General features: G+C 37.4%; 1 protein-coding gene across 2 annotated transcripts in view; it reads right to left on the reverse strand.

Annotated features, from left to right (window-relative positions):
• Positions 1–13,057: 13,057 nt before the first annotated feature.
• PPP4R3A (protein phosphatase 4 regulatory subunit 3A) overlaps positions 13,058–22,967 on the reverse strand; it is a 68,588-nt gene continuing 58,678 nt past the window's right edge. Inside the window, exons 11-15 of one of the 2 annotated variants that reach the window (XM_036734866.1) lie at positions 18,565–18,734; positions 17,683–17,825; positions 16,538–16,728; positions 15,589–15,815; positions 13,058–13,799 (exon numbers count right to left, since the gene is read on the reverse strand). In XM_036734866.1, coding sequence (XP_036590761.1) covers positions 13,689–13,799; positions 15,589–15,815; positions 16,538–16,728; positions 17,683–17,825; positions 18,565–18,734 — 842 coding nt within the window. In that variant the 3' untranslated portion in view covers positions 13,058–13,688. The remainder of the gene's footprint in view (positions 13,800–15,588; positions 15,816–16,537; positions 16,729–17,682; positions 17,826–18,564; positions 18,735–22,967) is intronic. The other variant, XM_036734867.1, reaches the window with a different exon arrangement.

The raw sequence follows: 22,967 nt of genomic DNA on the forward strand, positions 1-22,967 counted from the left end.
TTTGGTGCTAGGATGCCTTCTTGGTGTTCCCTCAAAATCCTAACCTCTTAGTTCCTTAATTTACTCAATTCTCATGACCCATTCCTTCATTCCACCTCAAAGTGTGGTCATATCATGATCTCATCATGGGCCAGAAGTTTCCACTTCCAAGATCAAGAACTCTGAAATTCCTTTATCTCAATCAATCAGATAACATTTATTAAGCACCTGCTAAGTGCCAGGCACTATGCTAAGAGCTGGGGCAAAAAGAAACAAAAGGTAGTCCCTGCCCCCAAAGGAGCTTATAATCTGACGGGGGAGATAACATGCAAACAAATGTATACAAAGCAGGATATAAACAAGATAAATAGGAAATAATTAAAATAGGGAAAGAATTGGAAATAAGAGGCGAGGCATTGGAGAAGGCTTGTGGTAGAAGGTAGGGTTTTAGTTGGGACTTAACAGAAGCCAGAGAGATCAATAGTAGGAGTGGAGGAGGGAGAGCATTCCAGGCATGGAGACAGCTGGAGAAAATGCCTGGAGCTGAGATGGAGTGTCTTGTTCATGGAACAGCCAGGAGGCTGGTGTCACTGGATCAAAGAGTATCACTGGGGAGTAAGGTGTTAGAAGACTGGAAAGGTAGGAGGGCGCTAGGTTATGAAGGGCTTTGAATGCCAGACAGAGTAGTTCGTATTTGTTCCTGGAGGCAAGAGGAAGCCACTGGAGTTCATTGACTAGGGCACTGACATGACTAGACAGACCTGTGTTTTAGGAAGATCATTTTAGTAGCTGAATGAAAAATAGACTGGAGTGGGGAGAGACTTGAGGTAGTCAGATCCACCAGCAGACTATTGCAATAATCAAGGTGTGAGGTAACAAGGTCCTGCACTAGAGTGGTGACACTGTAAGAGGAGAGAAGGGGACATATTTTAAGGATGTTACAAAGGGGAAATCAATAAGTCTTGACAACAGCTTAGATGTGGCGGGTGAGAGGTAGTAAGGAATCTGGTATGACTCCTAGGTTGTGAGCCCAAGGGGACTAGAAGGATGGTATTGCCATCTGCAGTAATAAGGGTGAAAGGGGAAAGTTTTAAAGAGAAAAGATATTGGCTTCTGCTTTAAACATATTGAGTTTAAAATGTCTACTGGACATCCAGTTCAAGATGTCTGAAAGGCAATTAGATATGTGAGATTGGAAGTCAGCAGAGAGATTGGGGCAGGAAAGGTAGGTCTGAGAATCATCAACATAGAGATGTTAATGAAATCCATGGGATTTGCTGAGATCACCAAGTGAAGCGGTATAGTGGGAGAAGAGAAGAGGACCCAGGACAGAACTCTGAGGGCTATCTACAGTTAGAGGAGAAGGATCCAGCAAAGAATATGAAAAGGAGTAGTCAGACAGGGAGGAGGAGTGGTGTTCCTAAAACCTAAAGAGATCATCAAGGAGGAAAGGGTGATCAACAGTATCAAAGGCTTCAGAGAAGTCAAGGAGAATGAAGACTGAGGAAGAAAACAACATTGGATTTGGCGATGAAGAGATCATTGGTAACTTTGGAGAGAGCAGTTTTGGTGGACTGATAAGGCTGGAAGTCAGATTATAAAGGGTTAGAAAGAGAGGGAGAGGAGAGAAAGTGGAGGATCTAATTGCAGATGGCCTTTTCAAGGAGTTTAGCTACAAAGGGCAAAAGAGATATAGGACAGTAATTAGCAGGGAGGGAAAAATCAAGTGGAGGTTTTTTTCAGGAGAGGGGAGATATGTGTATGTTTGTAGGCAGTAGGAAATGCGTAGAGAGGGAGAAATGGAAAATAAATGAAAGAGGGGCAGCTAGGTGGCGCAGCGAGTAGACCTCAGACACTTGACACATTTACTAGCTGTGTGACCTTGGGCAAGTCACTTACCCCCAATTGACCTGCCTTCCCTCCTCAAAAAAAAAAAAGAGCAGGGATGACAGGGGGGCAATCTGTTGGAGGAGATGGGGCGGAATAAGTAGAGGGGTTAGCCTTAGTCTAGACCAAGGCCGTCTCATCACGTCAACAAGACGTGGAAATAGTTGCAGAAGACTTGAACAATAGATGAGGAAGAGGGGAGAAAGATGAGGGAGCTCATGCCAAATGGCCTCAAATTTTTATATAAAATATGGGGCAGGATTCTCAACTGAGATAGTGGGGGGAGGGAGAGCTATGGGAGATTTGAGGAGGGATGAAAAGATTTGGAAGAGCCATCGTAGAGAAGGGGATAATAAATTCATGTGGGAGGTATAGTAAGATTGCCCAGCAATAGTAAGGGCCCAGTTGAGATGGTGTAACATAAATTTCTAGTGGACCCAGTCAGAATGGTTCCACTATTTTCTCTACTTCCTTTCAGCATGTGTGGAGGAGTGAAAGTGATGAAGGACAGGAAGAATCCCAGGCTGAGGCTTGACTGGGTGTGATCGGCAATATGGCAAGGGAACTAGAGATTCAAAAGAAGGCAGGGGAGAGTTGGAAAGCCAATCGATTGTGGTCAGATACATGAGGAGATTTGAGAATTCTTGAACATGGAGGTAGTATGTTTGTGGGTGATGGCATGATCAAGGGTATGGCCATCTTTGTGGGGTGGAGTGGAATAGCTCATGGGAGATGAATAGGTAAGTTCTCCTAAATGTATTCTTTAAACCTTCTAAGCCAGGGGTGGGGAACCTGCAGCCTCAAGGCCACATGTGGCCCTCTAAGTCCTCAAGGGCACTCTTTGCCTGAATCTAAACTTCACAAAACAAATCCCCTTCATAAAAGGATTTGTTCTGTAAAACTTGGACTCAGTCAGAAAGCCACACCCAAGGACCTAGAAGGCCACATGTGGCCTCGAGGCTGCAGGTTCCCCACCCGTTCTAGCTTCCCTTTCTAATCCGTCTTTGAGTTAGCTGATTTAGCTCTCCACTAGGAATCCAGGTGTCACAGTGGATAGCGCACTGGCCTGGACTCGGGAAGACCTGTGATCCTGGGCAGGCTCCTCATCTCTACAATGGGAGCACTTACTTCCCAGGGTTGTGAAGATCAAGGACATACTATTTATAAAGCATTTTGCAAACTTGAAAGTGCTGCATCCATGCTAGTTATCACCTCCATTCTCAAATCCTGCATCCCCGTTCACCTGTTGGGTTTTCACACTTAAACACTGTAGTCCCCCTCTGGATCACCTCCACCATCTGACTCCTCTGCTCTTACTCACAAGCTGGTGATCGGAACTGGACAAAGTCTCGCAGCTCTACTGATTGGGCCCACTACAAAATGTTCATCACTTTTAGCTGGGCTATCACACCGCCGTAGCAAGACAGTCCTCTTTTTTCTTCTATAATTGATTCTCTACTCCTACTTTCCCAACAGTTGTTCCAAACCTCTTCTCTCCTTAAGCTACCTCCACGCTCTCTGTTGAAGACCCGGTCTCATACTTTACTTAGAAAATAAGGTCTTCTTATGCAAGCCCCCTGTTTTTCTTTTCTCTACAACTCAGATCTTCTTGACATCACCCTTCCTTCCCCATTCCCTCCCCTTTACTCCAATCTCCTTGCCAAGATCAACTCTATTACATGTGCCCTCAGTTGAATCATGTCCCTTTTCTTCTTTCTCCAGCAGATTGCCCTCACGATCATCCCTTCCCTTCATTTAATCTTCAGTATTTCTCCAATTACAGGTTTCATCCTTATTGCCTATAAACATGCCCATCTCTCCCCCATCCTTAAAATCCCTCGCTATGCACTGCCGTCCCATCAAGCCATCACGCTGTCTCACTCCTATATATGTCCGTGTTGTCTCCCCTACCTCGATTGTGAGCAGCTAGGCGAAGCGGTATAGAGGTCACTGGACCTGGAGGCAGGAAGTCGAAATATGGCCTCAGATACTATGTGACCCTGGGCGAGTCACTTAATTCTGTCTTCCTTTGCTCCCTCATCTGTAAAATAGGACTAATAACTGCATTCAGCTCCCAGGTTGATCATCTGAGGAGGATCGAATGAGATAGTATTGGTCAAGCACTTTGCAAACCTTGGAGAACTACATAAGGCTAGTTGTGATGATGACGACGATGATGATGATGAAGAAGAAGAAGATGAACTCCTTGGAGGCAAGAATTGTTTCATTTTTTTTTCATCCCTAGCGCTTAGCACCACAGTGCCTGGCATATGGCAGATAACTAATAAATGCTTATATGGGCAGCCAGGTAGCACAGTGGATAGTGTGCTGAGCCTGGAGTCAGGAAGACTCATCTTCCTGAGTTCAAATCCAGCCTCAGACATCTACTAGCTGTACGACCCTGGGGAAGTCACTTAACCCTGTTTGCCTCAGTTTCTTCATCCGTAAAATGAGCTGGAGAAGGAAATGGCAAACCACTCCAACATCTCTGGCAAGAAAATCCCAAATGGGGTCACAAACACTGAAATGACTCAACAACAACCAAAAAAAAATGCTTATGGATTGAGTGGTGGAGGAAAATTTCTGGGACTTGAGCTGGGCCCAATAAATTGGGCTAGGAAGAACAAGACAGCAGAACTTTCCAGGTATGGAGACTAGCACAAACAGAGGAAACTTGGGATCCTGGACCATGGTAGACAGGAGATGAGCTTATCTGGAGCGGAGGAATCACAGATTTAGAGGTGGAAAAGATCTTAGCGATCATTTAGTCTGACCTTTTCATTTTACTAATGAAGAAACTGAGACAAGCCCAGAGAGGCTAAGTGATTTGTTCAAGGTTGCACAGATAGTAAACAGCCAGGATTTAAGTTTGTGTCCTCTCATTTCAAGTCTAGTGTTCTTTCTGCTGTGCCATGGAGCTTTATAATGGGCTTATATTGGAATTAGGTTGAAAGAAGTCTTTGAAATCAGATTTCTGCCCTCAAATAAATTATGTCAAAAATTGGTAGAGATCCTAAGGGCTCTGTCTCCTCAAATTAAAAAAAAGTTTAAAAGGGAATGCAAAGGCAAGTAGGAGTGAGGTTTTGGTGGCAGGGGCAAGGTCATGGAAGGGGTGTTTTAACCAATTGCTCCTGTAAGTGATTTTAAGTTCTATTGACACAGATATCTTTTCTTCCTAGTAGATACCAAAGGGAACATGGTGAGAACAACACATATATTGATAGAAAAAAAGAGAGAAGTATATGCTCATCATTGGGCCTTGCCTGTGTCATGAATACTCATCAGTGTCCTGAGCAAAGTCCAAATAGAAGAGGGGTTTCCTCGTAAATGGTGAGATCCTCCAGAAGCTCCTATTTGTGGACGATGTGGTACAGATTGTACTGAGCCCAGGAATATTCCGTCACTTCCTCAGTGAGATCCACAGCACAAAAGAGACTAGTCTGGACATCCAAACGGGAAACACATCAACAGATGAACACATAGTGAACTATTACTACATGTGTTTGGATAGATAGCCCCCTGGATTGATGTATTGGCACATATACCTTGGGATGATGCTTCAGATGGCTAGTGAACTAAGTGCAGAACTAAATAGAAGATTAGGGTGGATTAAGTTTAGGCAACTATGCGATGCTTCTAATGATTCTAAATTGCTTCCTGCCACAAAAACCTCTTTTCAATACCAATGTTCTCCTGGTGATACTTTATATGGCTGCCATATATGGAATACCATGATCTTGAAAGAATATAGATTGTAGGTGACCCAGAGGGCAACTGAAAATAGGCTAAACATATTACCGATGACGATTGGCATATGGCTTAAAAGTGGTATAAGATATCGGGACATATGTGACTTACAAAGGTGGCGAACTGAACATCTCCCCCCTAGCAAGATTAGGGGATAATGGACGGACAGTTTGAGTGCCACAATTTTGGCTTTAAAATGTCAAAAGGAACAATAAGAAAGCTTGCTGTGTAGTAATCCTGTGGAAGGTCTATAGAAAGATACACATTAAAGGAGCATCCATACCAATTAGATCATAGATTAATTAAAAAAAGAAACCACAGATTTAGAATTGAGAGGGACTTAGAGGTAATCTAATCTAAACTCATTCTGTAGATGAAGAAATTAAGGCCCAGAGAGGTGAATCCACTTGCTCAGAATCAGAAAGAAAGTAACATTTGAATTCAGGTCCTCTGGCTACAAAGCCAGTGTTTCTACTGATAGAATCAAATAGATAAAATGCTATCTCAATTAAAGTATTAATTTGACGCCTGATTAAAGCATGAAGATGACCATAGGTTTTCCAGCTCAGACAGGTCCTGCCATGCTGGAGAGACATCAAGTCTAGGAGAGAGCCATACTTACTATGGACCATGTCTTCTGACAGTAGAATTAAGAACTGTTTACATGATGGGGGTTATCTCAGAAGTGTTTTGAATGGGGTGCTGCAGCTCTATGGGATTGTTCTGACCACGTTGCTTAGAGAAAGACTAGCCTAGCTAATTGCAGAATTTCATTGCCAGAAAGTTAGTCATCAGGTGACGAATTTTATTAACCGTACCATCTCATGATCCTCCACAAAAATGTGGAGAAAAGTCATAATGATGTAACAACATAACCAGGAAGTATTGAATTAGGAAATGCTAACCTTTAAGCATAATTTGTTTATTTCCCTAGTGGTGACCAAAGCAAATATCCTAAATAGATATCCTGAGAAAGTTCTCAGGCCAATGCCATCCTGCAGCCAGGAGCCTCCCTCCTGGAATAGATCAGAATATTCTGTTAAAACCCACAGTAATTTATAATGTATTTATAGTGTGCACACTGGTGCTTTTCTTTTCAGGACCTAACATTTCTAGCTGGTTTGAAAAAAGAAAAGTCAAAGAAAATTGTGTTCCTGCTTTCCCGTGCACGGCAGAGAATACATGTGCTCATCATCATCGTCATCATCATCATCATCATCATTAGAAGGCATTTATTAAATACACCCCATGGCACAGAAGTGTATTAGGAATTACACAAATAATTACACAGACCCTGCTCTTTAGGAGCTTACACTTTAAGACATGTATATATGCAGGCGTGTGTACAGAACATACAGACAGCAGCACAGAAACAGCAAACCAATACATGCATGGAGACTAAGCTATTTACATTCAAATAAGGATATGTATTTTAGAGGTGGCACACAAAGGCCAGTCCCAAGTTGGAGTAAAAATCAAGAATCCTAAAGTCGGAGCTTTATGTTTCATAGTAAAAGGGAAGCACTTCTTGGGAGGTCCCAGATAACTTTATGGAGGAAGTGGAATTTTAGCAACTGCTTATATGATGGGGATAATCTTGGTAGTGTTTTGAATGGAGTTCTGCAGGTCTATGGGGTTGCTTTGACCATGGTGCTTAAAGGGAAAGTGTTGGCTTTGGTTTTTTTCTCTCTACCAAGTTCAAAGTCACACAGTCATTCCAAGGAGCCAGGCCATGAGAAAGCACCAGCTAGGCAACTTTTCTAGCACTTTTATATACAAAGGGTTAGTCCTTTCCCCTGGAGTTGGCAGCCAGAGAACACTACTAGAAGTTTCCGACCTATCCCAGCCCCACCCCTCTCAAGTATTTGCAAATACCTGATTCATTACACCTGGACCCTCCAGTATCTAGAAAATTATTAACAAGGCAGTGGCTCAAGGAGAGAGAAGCTGACAGAGGGAGATTGGGGGATCCTAATAACGTTAAAACTATCTCGTCCAACCCTCTCATCTTACAAATGAGGAAACAAAGCCAGAGGCTTGCCCAAGTTTACAGTTATAATCATGATAGAACAAACTTTAAAACATCTTTTTTTCAGGGGTGACTACATTTTTCTGTGGATTACTACTACGTTTATGTGAAAGTTCTTAAGTGCATTGCTATTTTTGTTACATTTAACTGAATACTTCAGATAGCTTAATCAAGCAATTCTGGTGCAACTAGAATCATAGCGGCCGTTTAGTCCAATCTACAGATTTAGTCCTATTTACAAGGAGGAGGAGGCCCCAGAGAAGTGATGTGCCAAATATCACAAAATTAGGGACAGAGCTGGGACTATATATGTACATACAAACTAGTGTCTTGACTTGCCGTCTAGCGTAGTTCCTATTGTACCCGGGTGCCCCTTTCAACTTCTTCCTTATTTTCAAAATTGGCAAAAAAACAAAAAAACAACATTCCTTTCTTGGTGATGAATCAGAACACATCAAAACATATGCATTAGTTTTCTTTGCATTTTCAAATAACAATTACTCTAAACTAGGATTAAAAAAACAACAGGAAAACCTTAAAAATAGGCCAAACCTACAAGTCAAGTGTATCTTGGTCATAACTGTGTTACTGTTAATATTACTAAAATAAGACTCTCAGCTGTGCAATTTCCAAACTTTCTTTAACATCGATAGGAAACCTGCATTATCCATTTAAAATTGTTTCTAGCAACACCTAGAAGCATCACCAAAGCTAATCCATTCACCACCCGAAGCAGGAGGGTCATATTTCCTGTTATGATGAGACCACCAGCTATGAAGTAAGACAATGCAATACACTGCAAATGTCTAAGAATTTCACTTCAAGGTACACGGGTTCAGAACATCACCTCATAACATAGGTTTATAAATTTAAGCAAACTCTAGAGAATGCTGTATTTGGAGTTGGAGAACCTGGGTCTGATTCCCAGTAAGCTCCTTTACTACCTGTGTGAACTTGCACATGTCACTTGGCCTCTGTTTCCTCAGCTGTAAAATAAAGGGCTTGAGGTAGCCTTTTAAGGTCCTTTCCAGCTCTAAGTCTACAGTCCTATAATTATGAAAACCCAATTTACCCAAAGTGCAAGTTAGGGAATGATTCTTAGCATCATAAGAGAACTCACCTTCTTTAAAAAGTAAACTCTTATGCACTTAAATTATCTTTTTCACCACCCTTTTTACGGACAACCTTTAAGGAACAGATCTCAGCAACATAATCCCTGTGTTGAATGAATTCATTCACTTAAGTTTTTCAGATAATTTGTCAAAAGTTGGATTTTTTTTTCCATTTTGTAGTCTTAACCAAAAAAAAAAATGTCCTTAGGTTGTGCCTAAACATCTAGATAAAAAGCAGAACTCTGAGAATCAACCTGCAAACGTGACCCCGGGGCCCAGATACTTAAAAATATTATTCCATTTTGTATCTGTACCCACATGTTATCATACAACTATAATCTTAGGCTCAATACTTCCCCCTAAGGTAACTTCTTTGAAGGCAGGAAGGCCAAGGGAGCCCTGGAGACCTTTTAAGAGAATAGAAACATGGCAATTCTAGGAACAGAGTTCTGACTCACTATCTGCTTTAATGTTTGTTCAGTGGCTTTAAATTTATATTGAGTGACTTGGGCACTCACTTGTCAGTGACCAGAAAGGGATTTCCTGAGGTCTAGTCCAGATCAACTGTTCTGAATTTAGGTAACTGGAATGAAGCAGTGAGGAAATAAAGTATTTTACTGAATCATTATTTTCATGTTACCTTAAGTATACGATGTGCATTCAGAAGGTTATACACTTGCTGCCTGACAGTTGTTTTATTGTGAATTACAACACTGAATCAAAACAAGGCCACCAATTTATTTGACCAGTTCACTCACCCCAATGTTCCAAGCAACACAGATGATAAAAGTAAATGAAATTAGCATTTTTAAAATGTTTGGCATAAATTTTAACTGCTTTTCTTTCCTGGCTGGATTCTAGCACTAGAAATCTCTCTTAACTGACATGCTGAAAAGGTTGCTCCCTTCCCATCTGTAAACTATGAATTGCACTAGAGGATTTGTAAAGGGCCCTACTGGAGCTAATCTGTGATTCTATTCTCCCAACTGGTTCAAGTAGTAGTCCTTTGAGAGGTTTATAGGATTGGAAAAATTTAACACTTTGTTTTAAAGTAAGTACGTTGGAAGAAATGTCAACAACCTATCTACCTTACCTCGTGTCTTACCAGCAAGGCTACCAGTTTTAAATTCTGATCCATAAAAATTCATCTTCCAACTAGAGTTCTAGGGCATACTGCACAACATGACGTTATGGCTCTAAACATCTCAGGAAAATCAGCTGAACTCCTTGAGTACGAGAAGGACAATCGACAGTATATGGGATCAAGATAGGATGTCAGACATTTCCTCTAATCTCTCTCCACAAGTATCTGGGTAATTATATTAGTAAAAGGAAATGTTTTTCCACTTCCTCAAACTTTCCAAGTTTAGAAGAACCACTGAAAGCTGAAGAACTTTAAGCGGTCCCATAAAAGAGGAGAAGAACAATTTATAAACATTTGACAGGGGAATGGTCAAATCTCATTAAAGTGAATTGTGAAAAAATTTAGTTGCTTTGGCTATGTAAGAATTTTGCTACAGCAATGATTTCCTAGAATAAGGGGGTAACCATTTGAGTCTTTTAAATTTCTGTTCTGAGTTTAGTCACCTACCTGTATAGAGATGTTCTGGGTGGAAAACTATTTTAATAAAAAGATTTTGCTTTAATTTACAGATCTCATGGTTCAAAGTCCTTGGGGGTTGTGTGTATATAAATTTTAAATCCAGAAAACAGCTCAGCTTCAGGTGTATGAGACTACTGGTAAAATGTAGTCTCAAAATCCTGTATGTTAGCTCTCGAGAACTGTGATAAAATAGTGATAAAAATGAAACAATGATAAAACCTCCACTGAAAAAATGGATTAAAAGATAAAAGAGGAATTCAAGTCCTGCGCTTTAATTGGGGTTACTACTTATTTGAAAAGCTATTTTAAAAATTACTACACTAAAAAACTGGAAACAAAATTGGAAAAATGGCTGAAAAAATATTGTAGAGTCATGTTAATGAAATATTGTGATTTAAGGCATATATGGATGGAATTCAAAATGACTTGGGAAGACTTGTATTTAAGGGATACAGAAGAGAATAATATATATATATACATATATATATATTTACGACAATATAAAAAAATACTAAGAAGCAGTCTTGGTCTGATGAATTGTAACAAACAATATCTACCATGAAGGACTGATTATGATGCTCTTTATCCTTTCAGAAGAAGGGAATCTTGGTATGGAATGGAGAATATTCAGACATGTCTGCTGGATGGCTTTGCATGAATGTTTTTTGTCTGAAGGAATCCAATCAGGGAGGTGTTAAGGGGAAATGGTTGGTGTAAAAACAAAAGACAATAATAAAACTTTTTTTAAAAACTACCAGGCAATGTACAATTTCATTAAAAATCTGGTGTGCCAAGGAGGTAATACAGAAATGACACCTCTGCTACTTAACTGCCCTGGGAAAGTAGGTGAATGGCTATTTGTAGTGTTGGGTTGCTTAGGGATTAGAGTTCTATGCTTTAAACTTAAATTACCAAAGCTGAATTATTTGGAGCATGTTGATTTACTGATAATCTGACAGCTCAGTCAATAACTGTTTGGCAATTTCAGCTTTTAAATTTCCAATAATTTATTTCAAACTTAGTCTTTCAAAACAATGACAAACTGAAGTTGTCAACTTTCTTTTCCTCCTGCAGGTGCACCCATAGGTCCAGTCTTTGCTTCAATGATCACTAACATCAATAACTTACGCAACTAAACAACTCATCAATGAAAAGGAAGCAGGACCAGTATTTTACTTTGTTTATACACCGTTCCACCAAATTTATGGAGCCAAATGTTTGTACCTACCCCTCACCTTGAAAATTAAGCACTTGGCTCAACATTTTCATGTAACCTCAGCGTAATGAACCAGGATATAGATGGGAGAGGGTTCAAAAGGGTCAGTTTAAATTATTTTTAAACCATTAAAAAGGAAACTAGCATCCTTGCTTTTTTCTACATGTTAATACTTTGAAAGTCACAAACTTTTTGCTTGAAAGTGTATGGGACTTTTTCGAGTAACAAATTAACCATTTTAAGGAAATTTCCCTCGACATACCTGTCCCCCCAACCTTCCCAATGTACAAAAGTATCTTTCCTCCTTTATTTGTAGGTTATAGTAACTGTCTTCATTCGAACTCAGTGAAAATCAAGGATTCAAAGCAGCGATATATTACATAAAATATACTTAACTGACCCCTTACAGTTGAAACATACCCAAAGCTCTTACCATGGAAAAATTCACTAAGAATGAAGTTCTTTTTTAGGACTGTAGTATTCCACCAATTTCTAGATCTTTAGCAAATCATTCTGCTTTAATATAACCTCTTAATTGGCAATGAACAATAACAAGTCACTGAAGAGTAAGCAAAAATGAATGCCAAGGTAGAAGCACATGGTGCTAGAATAGGAAGAAAAGTGTGTAATCCTTAAAATGGATCCTCCTTTCCTGTACATGAATTGTTCTTCACATTTGCAGATACATTCTTAAAGCTACAAAATCTTTGCTTTAAAAAGGCAGGAGTGGCAGTTAGGGGTATGGGTGCTATGTGGAGTTTAAGCATTTAACTTTATTCCCCCAAAGGAAGTTTATCACACCAAGGAAAACAGGGGCAAGGGTACATTATGTTGAATTTTAATGATGATTTTGAATAAGAGATAAAGTCTGATGGCACACTGGGTAACTTAAAACCATCACATATCTCTAGCTGGTATTCCAAAGGGAGAGGTTAAAAAAATACAACTAATACAATTTCTCTTAATCTTCACCTTTTTTTATTTTCCAAAAGTCAAATGTGTTGTTATTCTTAAATCATTCATCCTCAATTTTGATTAAAGTACCATTATCTTCCCCAGATATGAAATTTCAGGATCTCTTTGGAATACTAATTTCATGTTTCTAGGTTTAACAAAACTTTAAAATTTTAAATTCCACCCTAGTTCCCTGAATCGTTTCAAGACAGTTGCTGATGTAAATTTTAATATAAAATATTTTGTCACAAAATAGTATTGCTTTTGTATGCACATTGTTGCAAGATTACTTTGCTTCTGTCAATAAAAACTATACCATTTCCCATAAATCCTAAACAAATTAAGAATTGTGATGTAGAACAAAATTACACAGGGTGAAACAGGTGCCAGCACAACATTAGGTAATATTACATCCAAAAAAAAAAGTTGTAATGGTCCCAAATATATACTCAATAGCTAAGCATACACTCAGAGGAGGGAAAAAAAAAACAAAAATGAAACAAAAAAATTATGACACAAATGACCACATCTAGAATTCCACTCAATCTTTAATCAAGTAAGGACAAAGCCCCACTTAAAAAAAAATCTGCAGTTTGAAGGGCAAAGGGAACAGATAAAAAAGAGGAAACTTTATACTCAGCCCCTCCCCCATAGAGGTTTTTCCAAACCTGTTGTAGCTTGACTAAAATGTTCAGAATGTATGATTTCAAAGGCAGGTCTCTTTATACAAAGAAACTGCTGGCATTCTTACTAGTGAAGAATCAGACCAGAAAAGCCCATTCTTCTAAGTCTCATACATGGTCCAAGAAAGCATATATTGATTGTAGCAACTGACCAGCCAATCCAGAGTTCCACTAACAAAACTCCTGCCCTGTTGGCTTTTTTTTGTTTCCATTTCCTTCCCTGAGAAAAGGGCAATGTGTGGTCCAAGCTGGAAAGCTCCAAGGCTTCAGTCTTTCCCCTAAATGTCTAATTTCCCCCTCCTTCTGCTCCATTGAATTGGCACTTGATTAGCAGAAAGCCAAGTGTATGAGGCTGATCTATGTCAGTCATTCACAAGGGACTGCTGCTTTGTTGTGGATCTTTTTTTGGGGGGGGGGAGGAGGGGCATTTAGTAGAGAACCAGTTTTTTCAACAGGAACTGATCTTAGGCAGTTGCCATTATGACTCAAGCTTTGCTTTCTTTGACAATGGTAGAGTTTCTTCCTTATCTTCATCTTCATCATCCTCTTCATCATCATCAGGATAATCTACAAGACCCACGAGGCCTCCCTGTTTGGAAAGACAAGGGCTTTAAAAACTGCTTTTCAAAAAGACGGCAGCACTCCTCCTTTCAAGAGAATATTAATCACAGTCCTAAATGTTTCTAACTTCAAGCAGATTATGTTCCAGTCATTTGTAAATTAGTTGTAAGCAACTTAAAACAGTTTTACCTAAACAATGTAAATGGTGATGAGATCCCCAAGTCAACCCACGATGTGCCTGAAGTACAATACCATTAGTCCTGTAGAACCCTAGCCACTACTTATCCTAACTATCCATTTTTTATTGGTGGGGGGATGTGCCCAGAGCTCTAATTTGGGTTAGTAAAGGAAAAAAAAATCTCTCTTTATATTACAGAACTGGAAAAAACCAAGGATTCCTTCAATTACTGGCAGTGGCTCCGATGATTTGAGGCAGAGTTCCTAGGATGGTTGGGGATGAAGGCAGTAGGGATGGGAAAACCAGAGTGAGAAATGAAGTGGAAGTTTTCTCTCTCAGCCTCTGCCACATCAGGGCTGGGTGAGAATAGAGGCTGTATGACAGAAGTCTCACAGTAGCAGGATGAGTTTTACCTGAATAAAAGTGTAGTATCTCAAACTGAATTACTTGGATATCATAGGCCAAAATGGCTTTAGCGATCATAAATCTATTCCAGATTGGTTAACTATCTCTAGTTCAAAGTAGAGGTGGCTCCAAAAGCTTATATTTGGGATAAGTAGGAAAAAATTCATGCTGTTAGATCAGCAGAGACTGGAGTGCCAAAGTAAGAGTTCTAGTCAAGGATACTATTTTTGGGTTCAAACACAGGAAGGTGGAATTTCTGGTCTGGTGCTCATTAGCTCTGTTAGAGGAAAGCTGTAATGGTAGCCATATCAGAAGAGGAATCCCTTTATGAATACCTCCAAATGTTTGCCGGAGATCTGTGAAGGGATGCTCCAGCAGATGGCAGCAGAGAGTCATAGCTGAAGTCACTGGAGAGGTGACAGCAGGGACCTTCTGTACCATGGAACTCAAGATGCATTGTCAAAAAAGGGCTGTAATACCAGGAAATCCCCAGTATGGAACTTTTAGGAGTATTACAATTTACCTGCGGAGCGGCCAATACCCTGACTCTTCCTTAAACTTTTTTTTTAAATAGAGTACAAATGTCAATATACTGAGCTATCCAATTAAGAGATTTTTCCAGGCTTCTGGACTGTGATTCAACTGTCCCTCTCAATTCTGCACACATTAGCCCATATCCTAAATTCCATGGATGTTGTTGATATGAAGGTTATATACATGCACATGAGAGAGTAGATTTCACAATAGGAAGGGCATAAATGAACTTCAACTCCTTTGGGACACTTACTCTGTAATCTGTCTCCACTTTTTAAGATGATGAGGAAAAGAGCTTCTACTTTACCTCATGGATAAGCTACTCTTTAACATCTGTGTTCCCAAAGTCTATAGCTGGTTATTAGCTGGATAAGATGATAAAATGAAATATCCCTAAGATTTTTTTTGTGAACTATTTATTTCTGGAAGATATTTATTTGAGGCCCTTAAAAGAATATCTTAGACCAAATTAAGGGTTTTTAGTAATCTTAAAACTCTTCTGGTTGACTAACAAATATCACTACCTCAATGTAGAGGCTTATTCCCTAATTACAAGAAAAAATTTAAAAAATTAAAAAAAAAAAACCCAAAATACTAAACTTGACAAGTAATCTCCATAAGAGAATTCAAGTGGGGATATATCAGGCAAGAAAACTAACTATGTGGGGAAAGCTACTAAGTCTGAAAGTTGAAAATATACCTTTGTGGTAATAGCTGCCGTCTGAGATGTGCTTTTAGAAACGGATCCAGGAGATCCTGGTGAACCTGGAGATCCAGGTGATCCCGGAGATCCAGGCAAGTTAGTTGCAGATGACTGACTGGTAAGATTAGTCTTTGTCCCGCTGGAAAGGGAAAGCTTGAAACTTGGGCTCTGGCGACCAGAAAGATTAGTTTTCAGAAGCACCTCCTTTTCTTCAGTTTCTTTTACTGAGAAGGAAATAATATTCTTAATAATCTGGAATATGTACTGTGCTTATTTTCACATATCCTTACATAAAAGCATGAATAATTCAAAAGAATGCTGCCTAACAATTTTAGTTACAAAAAAGGGAGTCATTTAAGTTGTGCCAGTGGGCTACAGGCTATAGCTTGTAGAGTTTGCAGAGGATACACACAATATTTTTATATACTGGATCACAGAAATAGACCTAGATTAATTCATATTACTCCTATCTCTCCCTCAATTATTATTTTCCCCATAAACTAAGAAACTTATCCAAATGTACAAATCTATAACTTCACAACAGATGTAGACAGTTCCTTAAACAACATCCTATCCAGAAATTATGTGAATACAGAAAAAGATCTGCAATTTCCTCAGCATGAGTGAATCCTGGTTCTGTGGAAACCTTTTCCATGACTTATAGGTATGTCCTAGGAAGCTGATCTAGGCACACAGAGGTTAAGTGTCAGAATCTGAACCCTGGTCTTTCTGATGCCATGGCCCAAAACTATGGCGAAATGCTTCAGAAAATAACAGCTAAGTCTAAGGAAATGGTCAACTATATCAATTGAATTTGCTTTAAAAAATGATCAACTAAGAGATTTTAAGCAGACCACATTCATGTGCCTAAAAATAAAGAACGTGAAATACACAGCCATGCCTCTGGGTCCTTTTTTTTTTTAAACATCCGACCCCTTTAACATACATTTCTTCCTTTCCATGAATTTACTGATTGGTTCCATAATGTCTTCATCGTTTTTTGTTTTGTCGGATGGAGGCACCACAGCCTCTCCGTCTTCCATGTCTTCATCATCAGTATTGAACCACATTTCCTCTTCATCTTCTAGTGTTCGTGCATCTCTCCGATATCTGTGATTTCTCAAGATGGAACGCATACTGTAAACAGAATCAATTTAAGATACAGTCAATGAACTTGCGGAAATAGTTCAGATTACCTTTTCACTATCCTCAAAGTCCAATGCCCAATTCAATCAGCCGTAGTCTTAAAAAGAAAACAGAAAACAAAACCCATCACCCTTTAGATAGAAAAAACACTTATGTTGATGAAGAGATATAAAATGATCTAAAATCATCTATCATATAGATTTAAATGATAAAGAATATTTAGATACATACACTAACAGCCTCTGTCTTAGCTTGTTGTTTTCATTACATTAAAGAAAAAACTACTAATCTCTCTCACTGCCTTTCAGTACATCCCATTTCCCATTTTCTCTAACAGGATTCTAGACTTATTTTACATCAACGGTGTAATTTGTTGCAATGGATAATGAAAGGTCTATTTAACGAAACAGGCACATATGTTTTGCTCAACAAAAATTTTGACATTACTGTGGTAAATTTGGAAAATATGAAAGCTGAAATTCAAAACGGAAAAAAGTGTTGGAATGAAATTCTGGCAAACGAAGCTGAAAACATTCAACTTTTTAACCTCTATTTTGATAAACGTGCTTGGAAACTACAGATCAGTAGATCGTGCCAACATACAAACGTGAGTGGCAGTGGATAAGGCACCGGACCTAGAGTCAGGAACACCCAGGTTCAAATCCCACATTAGACACTATTTGTGTGACACTAAGCCAAGTTACCACTTCTCTGTGTTTCAGTTTCCTCATTTATAAAATGAAATCTATAGACTCTGGTCTATAGACATCTAAGGTCATCCCTTCCAGTTCTAAATCTTAAGATCCTAGGATCTCATACATCTCATACAGAGATTAGGGAATCTCTCTCTGTTCATTTCTCCCCAAATATCAAGCCCCCTTGCAACCCTCCTTCTCCCTTTAATGAAAGTGAATAAACAATGAAGAGAGCCAAACGTGTATTCACCTGTCAAGTTTGGGATTATCTTGCCTTTCCCTTTGTTGTTCAAATCTCAGTTTTAATCCTTTAAATGTCTGTACATAATCTACATCTTCCAGTGCTTTCCAGTAATTTTCAATTACATGAGCTGTTAATGATTTTATATCTTCCTACAGAAAAGAATTATAATCATAAACCAAAAGAGGGAAATGTTATTTTAGGATTCTGAAGTTTTATTATCTGGCTGAAATGTAGCAAATATAGCAATCTATTAAAATAAAAAATGTCTATGTGAATTCCTTTTAAAATTAAAGAGCAATAATTTCAGTCATGTTTTAACTGAATTATCACTAAATATGTGTAAAAAGAAATACCAGATTATCAGATTTAAGTGTTGAATGTAGTGTCAAAATACCAACTTTAGGGAGTATTAGTTGAAAATGTACTTTTGAATTATTTTTGTGATGTCTACTTGACAAAGTCAATTCACTATTTTAAAAAACAAACTCGGGAAACAAATTAATAAAAGCAAAGTAATTAATTAAAAGTCAACAGTATACTTGCTTTCAAATGATTTCCTATTCTCTTAAAATGACCACTTTGCCATCCATCATTAAAATTAATGTTTTGAAAACTATCCTATACAAGAGAATTATAACAACTCAGGTAAGACTATTTAGTCTTTATACTAAATTTGGGATTCAGTAGAGAACAAAATTACAAAAAAATTATTTAAAAAAAAATACCAAGAACTTAAGTAACCCCAACACACAGCCTATCGCACATTCTCCTAACAATATAATACAGCAAAATCATGGATGCAAAAACATTTTGTAACCAAAAAAATTACTACAAATAAATCTAAGTTAACAAAATAAAATTGTCAACCAAAAAAATTAGAGGACCCACCACTCTAATAAATTCAAACATCTCTATAATGGCAGAGTTCATTAAATTGTATCGGGATCCATTGTTGAGAAATGCTTTGACTACTGGTTCAAACAAAAAGCTTTTCATTATGTAGCGGTTGTAGAATTCATCTTTCAACCCAATGATCTTTCTCTTAAAACGAAGGGCACCTGCAACAAAGAAGCAAGACTATTTAATTACAAACCATTTCCATGATTTATGCTTTTTAAAAAAGAAATTACTGCATGTTAACAACTACAGATAATGCATTCCTTGTTCAGAAAGAGTTCACAGTTCTGGAAAAGTTAAAGATTTAAAAAAAAAAACCATCACACACATATACATACAAACCAAGTATGTTATCAAGAAACAACCTCTAAAAGTAAGTCTTAACTATCTGGAACAGTCTTTGTTGAACACTAGTTTCTTCATTGGAAACACTTTGAAATATTTAGTTAACCAATCCAAACCTAGGGCTTTTTTCAAAGCATGAATTTTGTCAGTGATTAAAATTCTATGAACAGACAAAATTGTTACACTTATAGACAAAATATGGTTTACATTTTAATCAATAGTGAAGAAAATCTGACACATTAACTTATTGTGTTTCCTACCTAACACCAGCATATTCTAATATTATCCTTTTACACACTAAAAGTAGAAAACTATTATTTTTAGAAGGGTATTTGTCTTAACAAATTTGATGAACAGACTTTCTACGCTATTTCAAAACAGCTTCAACGTGGATGCTCCACTTTTTTTTTTTTTAACACTTCACCGGAAATATGAATTGACATAATTTACTTGTGGTAAGGTACAATAAAATCAGAAAAATTTGCCTTCCAAAAATTTAGGAACGAACTTGGAGGAGAGTCTTTTAAAATTTGTTAAACTACACTCTTATCTCAGCGAGTATGCTTTTAAAAATTTTTTTTCTAGTTTTCTTTCTTTTTTTCTTTTACAATTAATTAGGCTTTAACTTACAGATCAAGAGATATATTCACATCTTGAAGTATGGGGAGTTACTCAATTAAGTCACCATTCGTCAAGATCCAAATATACTCTGACAACTAGACTTCAACAAAGCCCTCTTTTCCTAAACCGAATCATCAGTAAGTTAATGCCCCAGTTATTGTAAACAGTTTAAAAAAGCATACTCACTTCATGCAGTCACATCGTCTTCGGTTGGCAAGATTAAATATTGTGTTTGTTTTTTGGATTCTTTGGAGATCATGGAAGTGGCTCGTTAAATTGCCAATTTGTTATTAATCAAGTCCTTCATGAGCAGGTAGCCAGGTAACCATGTTGACACGGTTTCTGGGTGGGAAGGCAGAGGAGTAAAGCAGCTCAATTTTTCTTCAGTTGGCAGAAAAGAGGTCCACAAGTGAATGCCAAATTAGGTACAGGTGATTATAAACTGCTCTAACAATCAAACTTATTCAAGAGTGTCTCTTACAAAAGAAACACACTCTGGATAGGGAGTTTAAAAATAGTTTATAGAATACTAACTGCATTTAATTTGTTTTTAACTATTGAATATTTTCAAATACATAAGCATGGTGAAGTAGACAGTTTAAAACTAAGATAGACAGGGAGACATTTTTCTGTGTAATTAGTAAATCAAATCCTCATAAGTTTTTTTTTTTTTGAAATGTTCCCAAAGTAGCAACACTAGAAATTAAGTGTTTTTACTTCAGATAACCAAATGAAGCACAATGAGGCAGAGCTAAGATGTGCTATGTTCCTCAAATATATTTAGGGTTTGGGTTAAAGTTTTAAATTTGGCCAAGTTAAATAAAAGTAGAACTGTTGAGGGTTTTTATGCTGGCAGCTGGACAGAACCTGTCTGGAAACTTGTATTCTATCAAGAAATATATTAGTTCTAAATTCTTTAGAGTTCAATAATCACTGTGAACCAAATTCCCAGATGTTGCATGCAGTTCTTAAGTGGACTCCCCCAAAATCTCATATCCCATATTTACAAAGTTCTGACCACTTGCAATATGGATGCTACTAGTCGTAGTATAAGCAAGGGCACTTGAATACCCCAAGTACTTATACAATAGAAGGCAGTCCCTAACAATAAAATTTCCTAATTTCCCCAAATGACCTACAACTTGTTTGTATTAAGAAATCAGTTATGCAAATGTTCAACCACTATCCTTTGCCAAACTTATTTTTAAAAAATTTCCACAGAGTTCTAAACAAAAACAAAAACAAAAAAAAAAAAAAAAAAGAAAAAGATTTTCGGGGGGCTCCTGGGATAAGTCAAAGGTCATGAGAATTAGTTATATAATCGCCATGTGGTTTTCTTTAAGTAATTAAATGAAAACCTCTGTCATTGAATATTTTTTCTTTACTATAAAACACATGTTTACACTTTTCAAAACAAAAAAGACAATGATTGTAGCTGAAAACATTACAAGGTAAAGCTTCATGATTTTAAACAGACTATATAGGAAAATAACAGTACTGTTTATAAAACACTCAATGTGGACATGTGCTGTACTTAATGTGGAAATAAGTTGTTAATCATTCATTTTTTTCAGCCACATTCACAAACTATGATTGTATCCAAACAGGTAGAATAGTGATAAATACAATCAGAGTACAGTTGTGGTAAAGAAAATTCCAACTAAATAATTTGAGTAACCTTTATATTTAATTTTGGAATATCATATATTTGTATATGGGTGGGATGTACTTCAATTTTAATAAATTCTGAGAATTCAGAGTGCACACTCAGATAACTGTAGTTAATGTTTTCTTGAAATTTATACTTTACTCTTTAGACTCATGAAATTTCCCGTGGTGCCCATATATCAAGTTGGCATCGTCTGCCAATCTACAATACTCCAAATTTGCAACCATTCTGAAGAAATACTAAAAGTTACCATCCCCAATGTTTAGCAGACAGCTATCCCAATTGAATGTTTAACATGTACTTTAGAGATGCTAAGCTTCCCTAATAGGAATCCTAATGGGACAGATCTCTATTAAAATAGGTGAGTGATTACTAAAACTTGCCATCTGGTTAACACTAAGATGAGACCTGTACTAATTTATCCTTTTAAATAGTTTGGTTGCTTGCCTGAGATGAAGAAAATGTGTAATGATCACTTGACTCAGTCAGCATTTGTAATATGCTTTATTATGGCTGATTAAAGTATAACAATGTCCTAATTGCTTTTTCCCAACTGACACATCAATTTTTACATTTCCTCTTGGTCTATGTAGGAAAGTGATTAAAAATGCAACAAAAAATTTAAAAGCAACTTTCAAACAAAACAGTAAAGCCACACTACAAAACTGAACTAAGACCAGGAAATCTGTTCCAGTTTTCCATCTGGATACATTAGTCAATATATCTCCATGCTCCAAATATTAGAATGATGCAAATTACAAACCTAAGTAGAGATCCTTTCTCTTTGTCCTTTTGGTTTGCCCTTTCCCTTTGGAAGGGAACATCATCAAATAATATATTTGCACATAAAAGGTGTTTCTTTATATACTCCACTAACCTAGATGATGAATATAATAGAAAAGAGATGCCCTGTACATTTTTTGCTGACTTATCTGCCAAATCAAAGCTACTAGTGCTAGTGAAATACTTAAATAATAATGGCTCAAAGGAGCACATATACATGATCGCATCAATAAGGAACCCGAATATGCAGAGTAGGAAATAATTCCACTATCAATGTGATAGCAAGACAAAGTAGGTGATTGAGAACTGACCATATGTGTCCTCAGAACAATGTGTATGTATATACACACGTGTATGTACATAATACATTTAATTATGGATACAGACCAAGTAACAAATATTATCCTGAGAAATGTGTAATTACTCAAAAATAAAATGTTGACAGTGAAATTTTTTAAACGGCTTGAGAAACCACGTTTTTTTTTTTTTTTTAAACTTCTTCAGGTACATTTTACAAAAGTAATCAATTAAAGCAACTTAAGTTTAACAACACAGCAGACAAGTACTTAAATTTGAATCCCTTGAATTGATTCTGATTTTTAAAACACACATTTAAAAAATAAAATGGCAAAAAACCAAATTAGACATTATCAGGTTATTTTTATTCAGCCTCTAGGAGGGGATCGTTCTGCCAGTAATTTCAAAATTGTAAGTGTTATATATGTCAGCTAATTATTTGAGAGACTAACACCTACATGTTCATGAACTGCTTTATTGTAAACAACATTTGGAATTAAGAATTGTGCTTTATAGTTAAGGCAAGTACTGAAAGACAATGAATTCTGAGAATTCAATTGGACTAATACTTATTAAACATCCATTTTTCATAGAACGGTACTGTGTTATGTGCTAGGAATAAAGAACAAGAGAAAAAACTAGCCCTTACCCTGAAAGTACTTAAACATCTTAGTTGCTG

Source organism: Trichosurus vulpecula, chromosome 8 (genome assembly GCF_011100635.1).
Source record: "Trichosurus vulpecula isolate mTriVul1 chromosome 8, mTriVul1.pri, whole genome shotgun sequence".
Lineage (NCBI taxonomy): Eukaryota > Metazoa > Chordata > Mammalia > Diprotodontia > Phalangeridae > Trichosurus > Trichosurus vulpecula.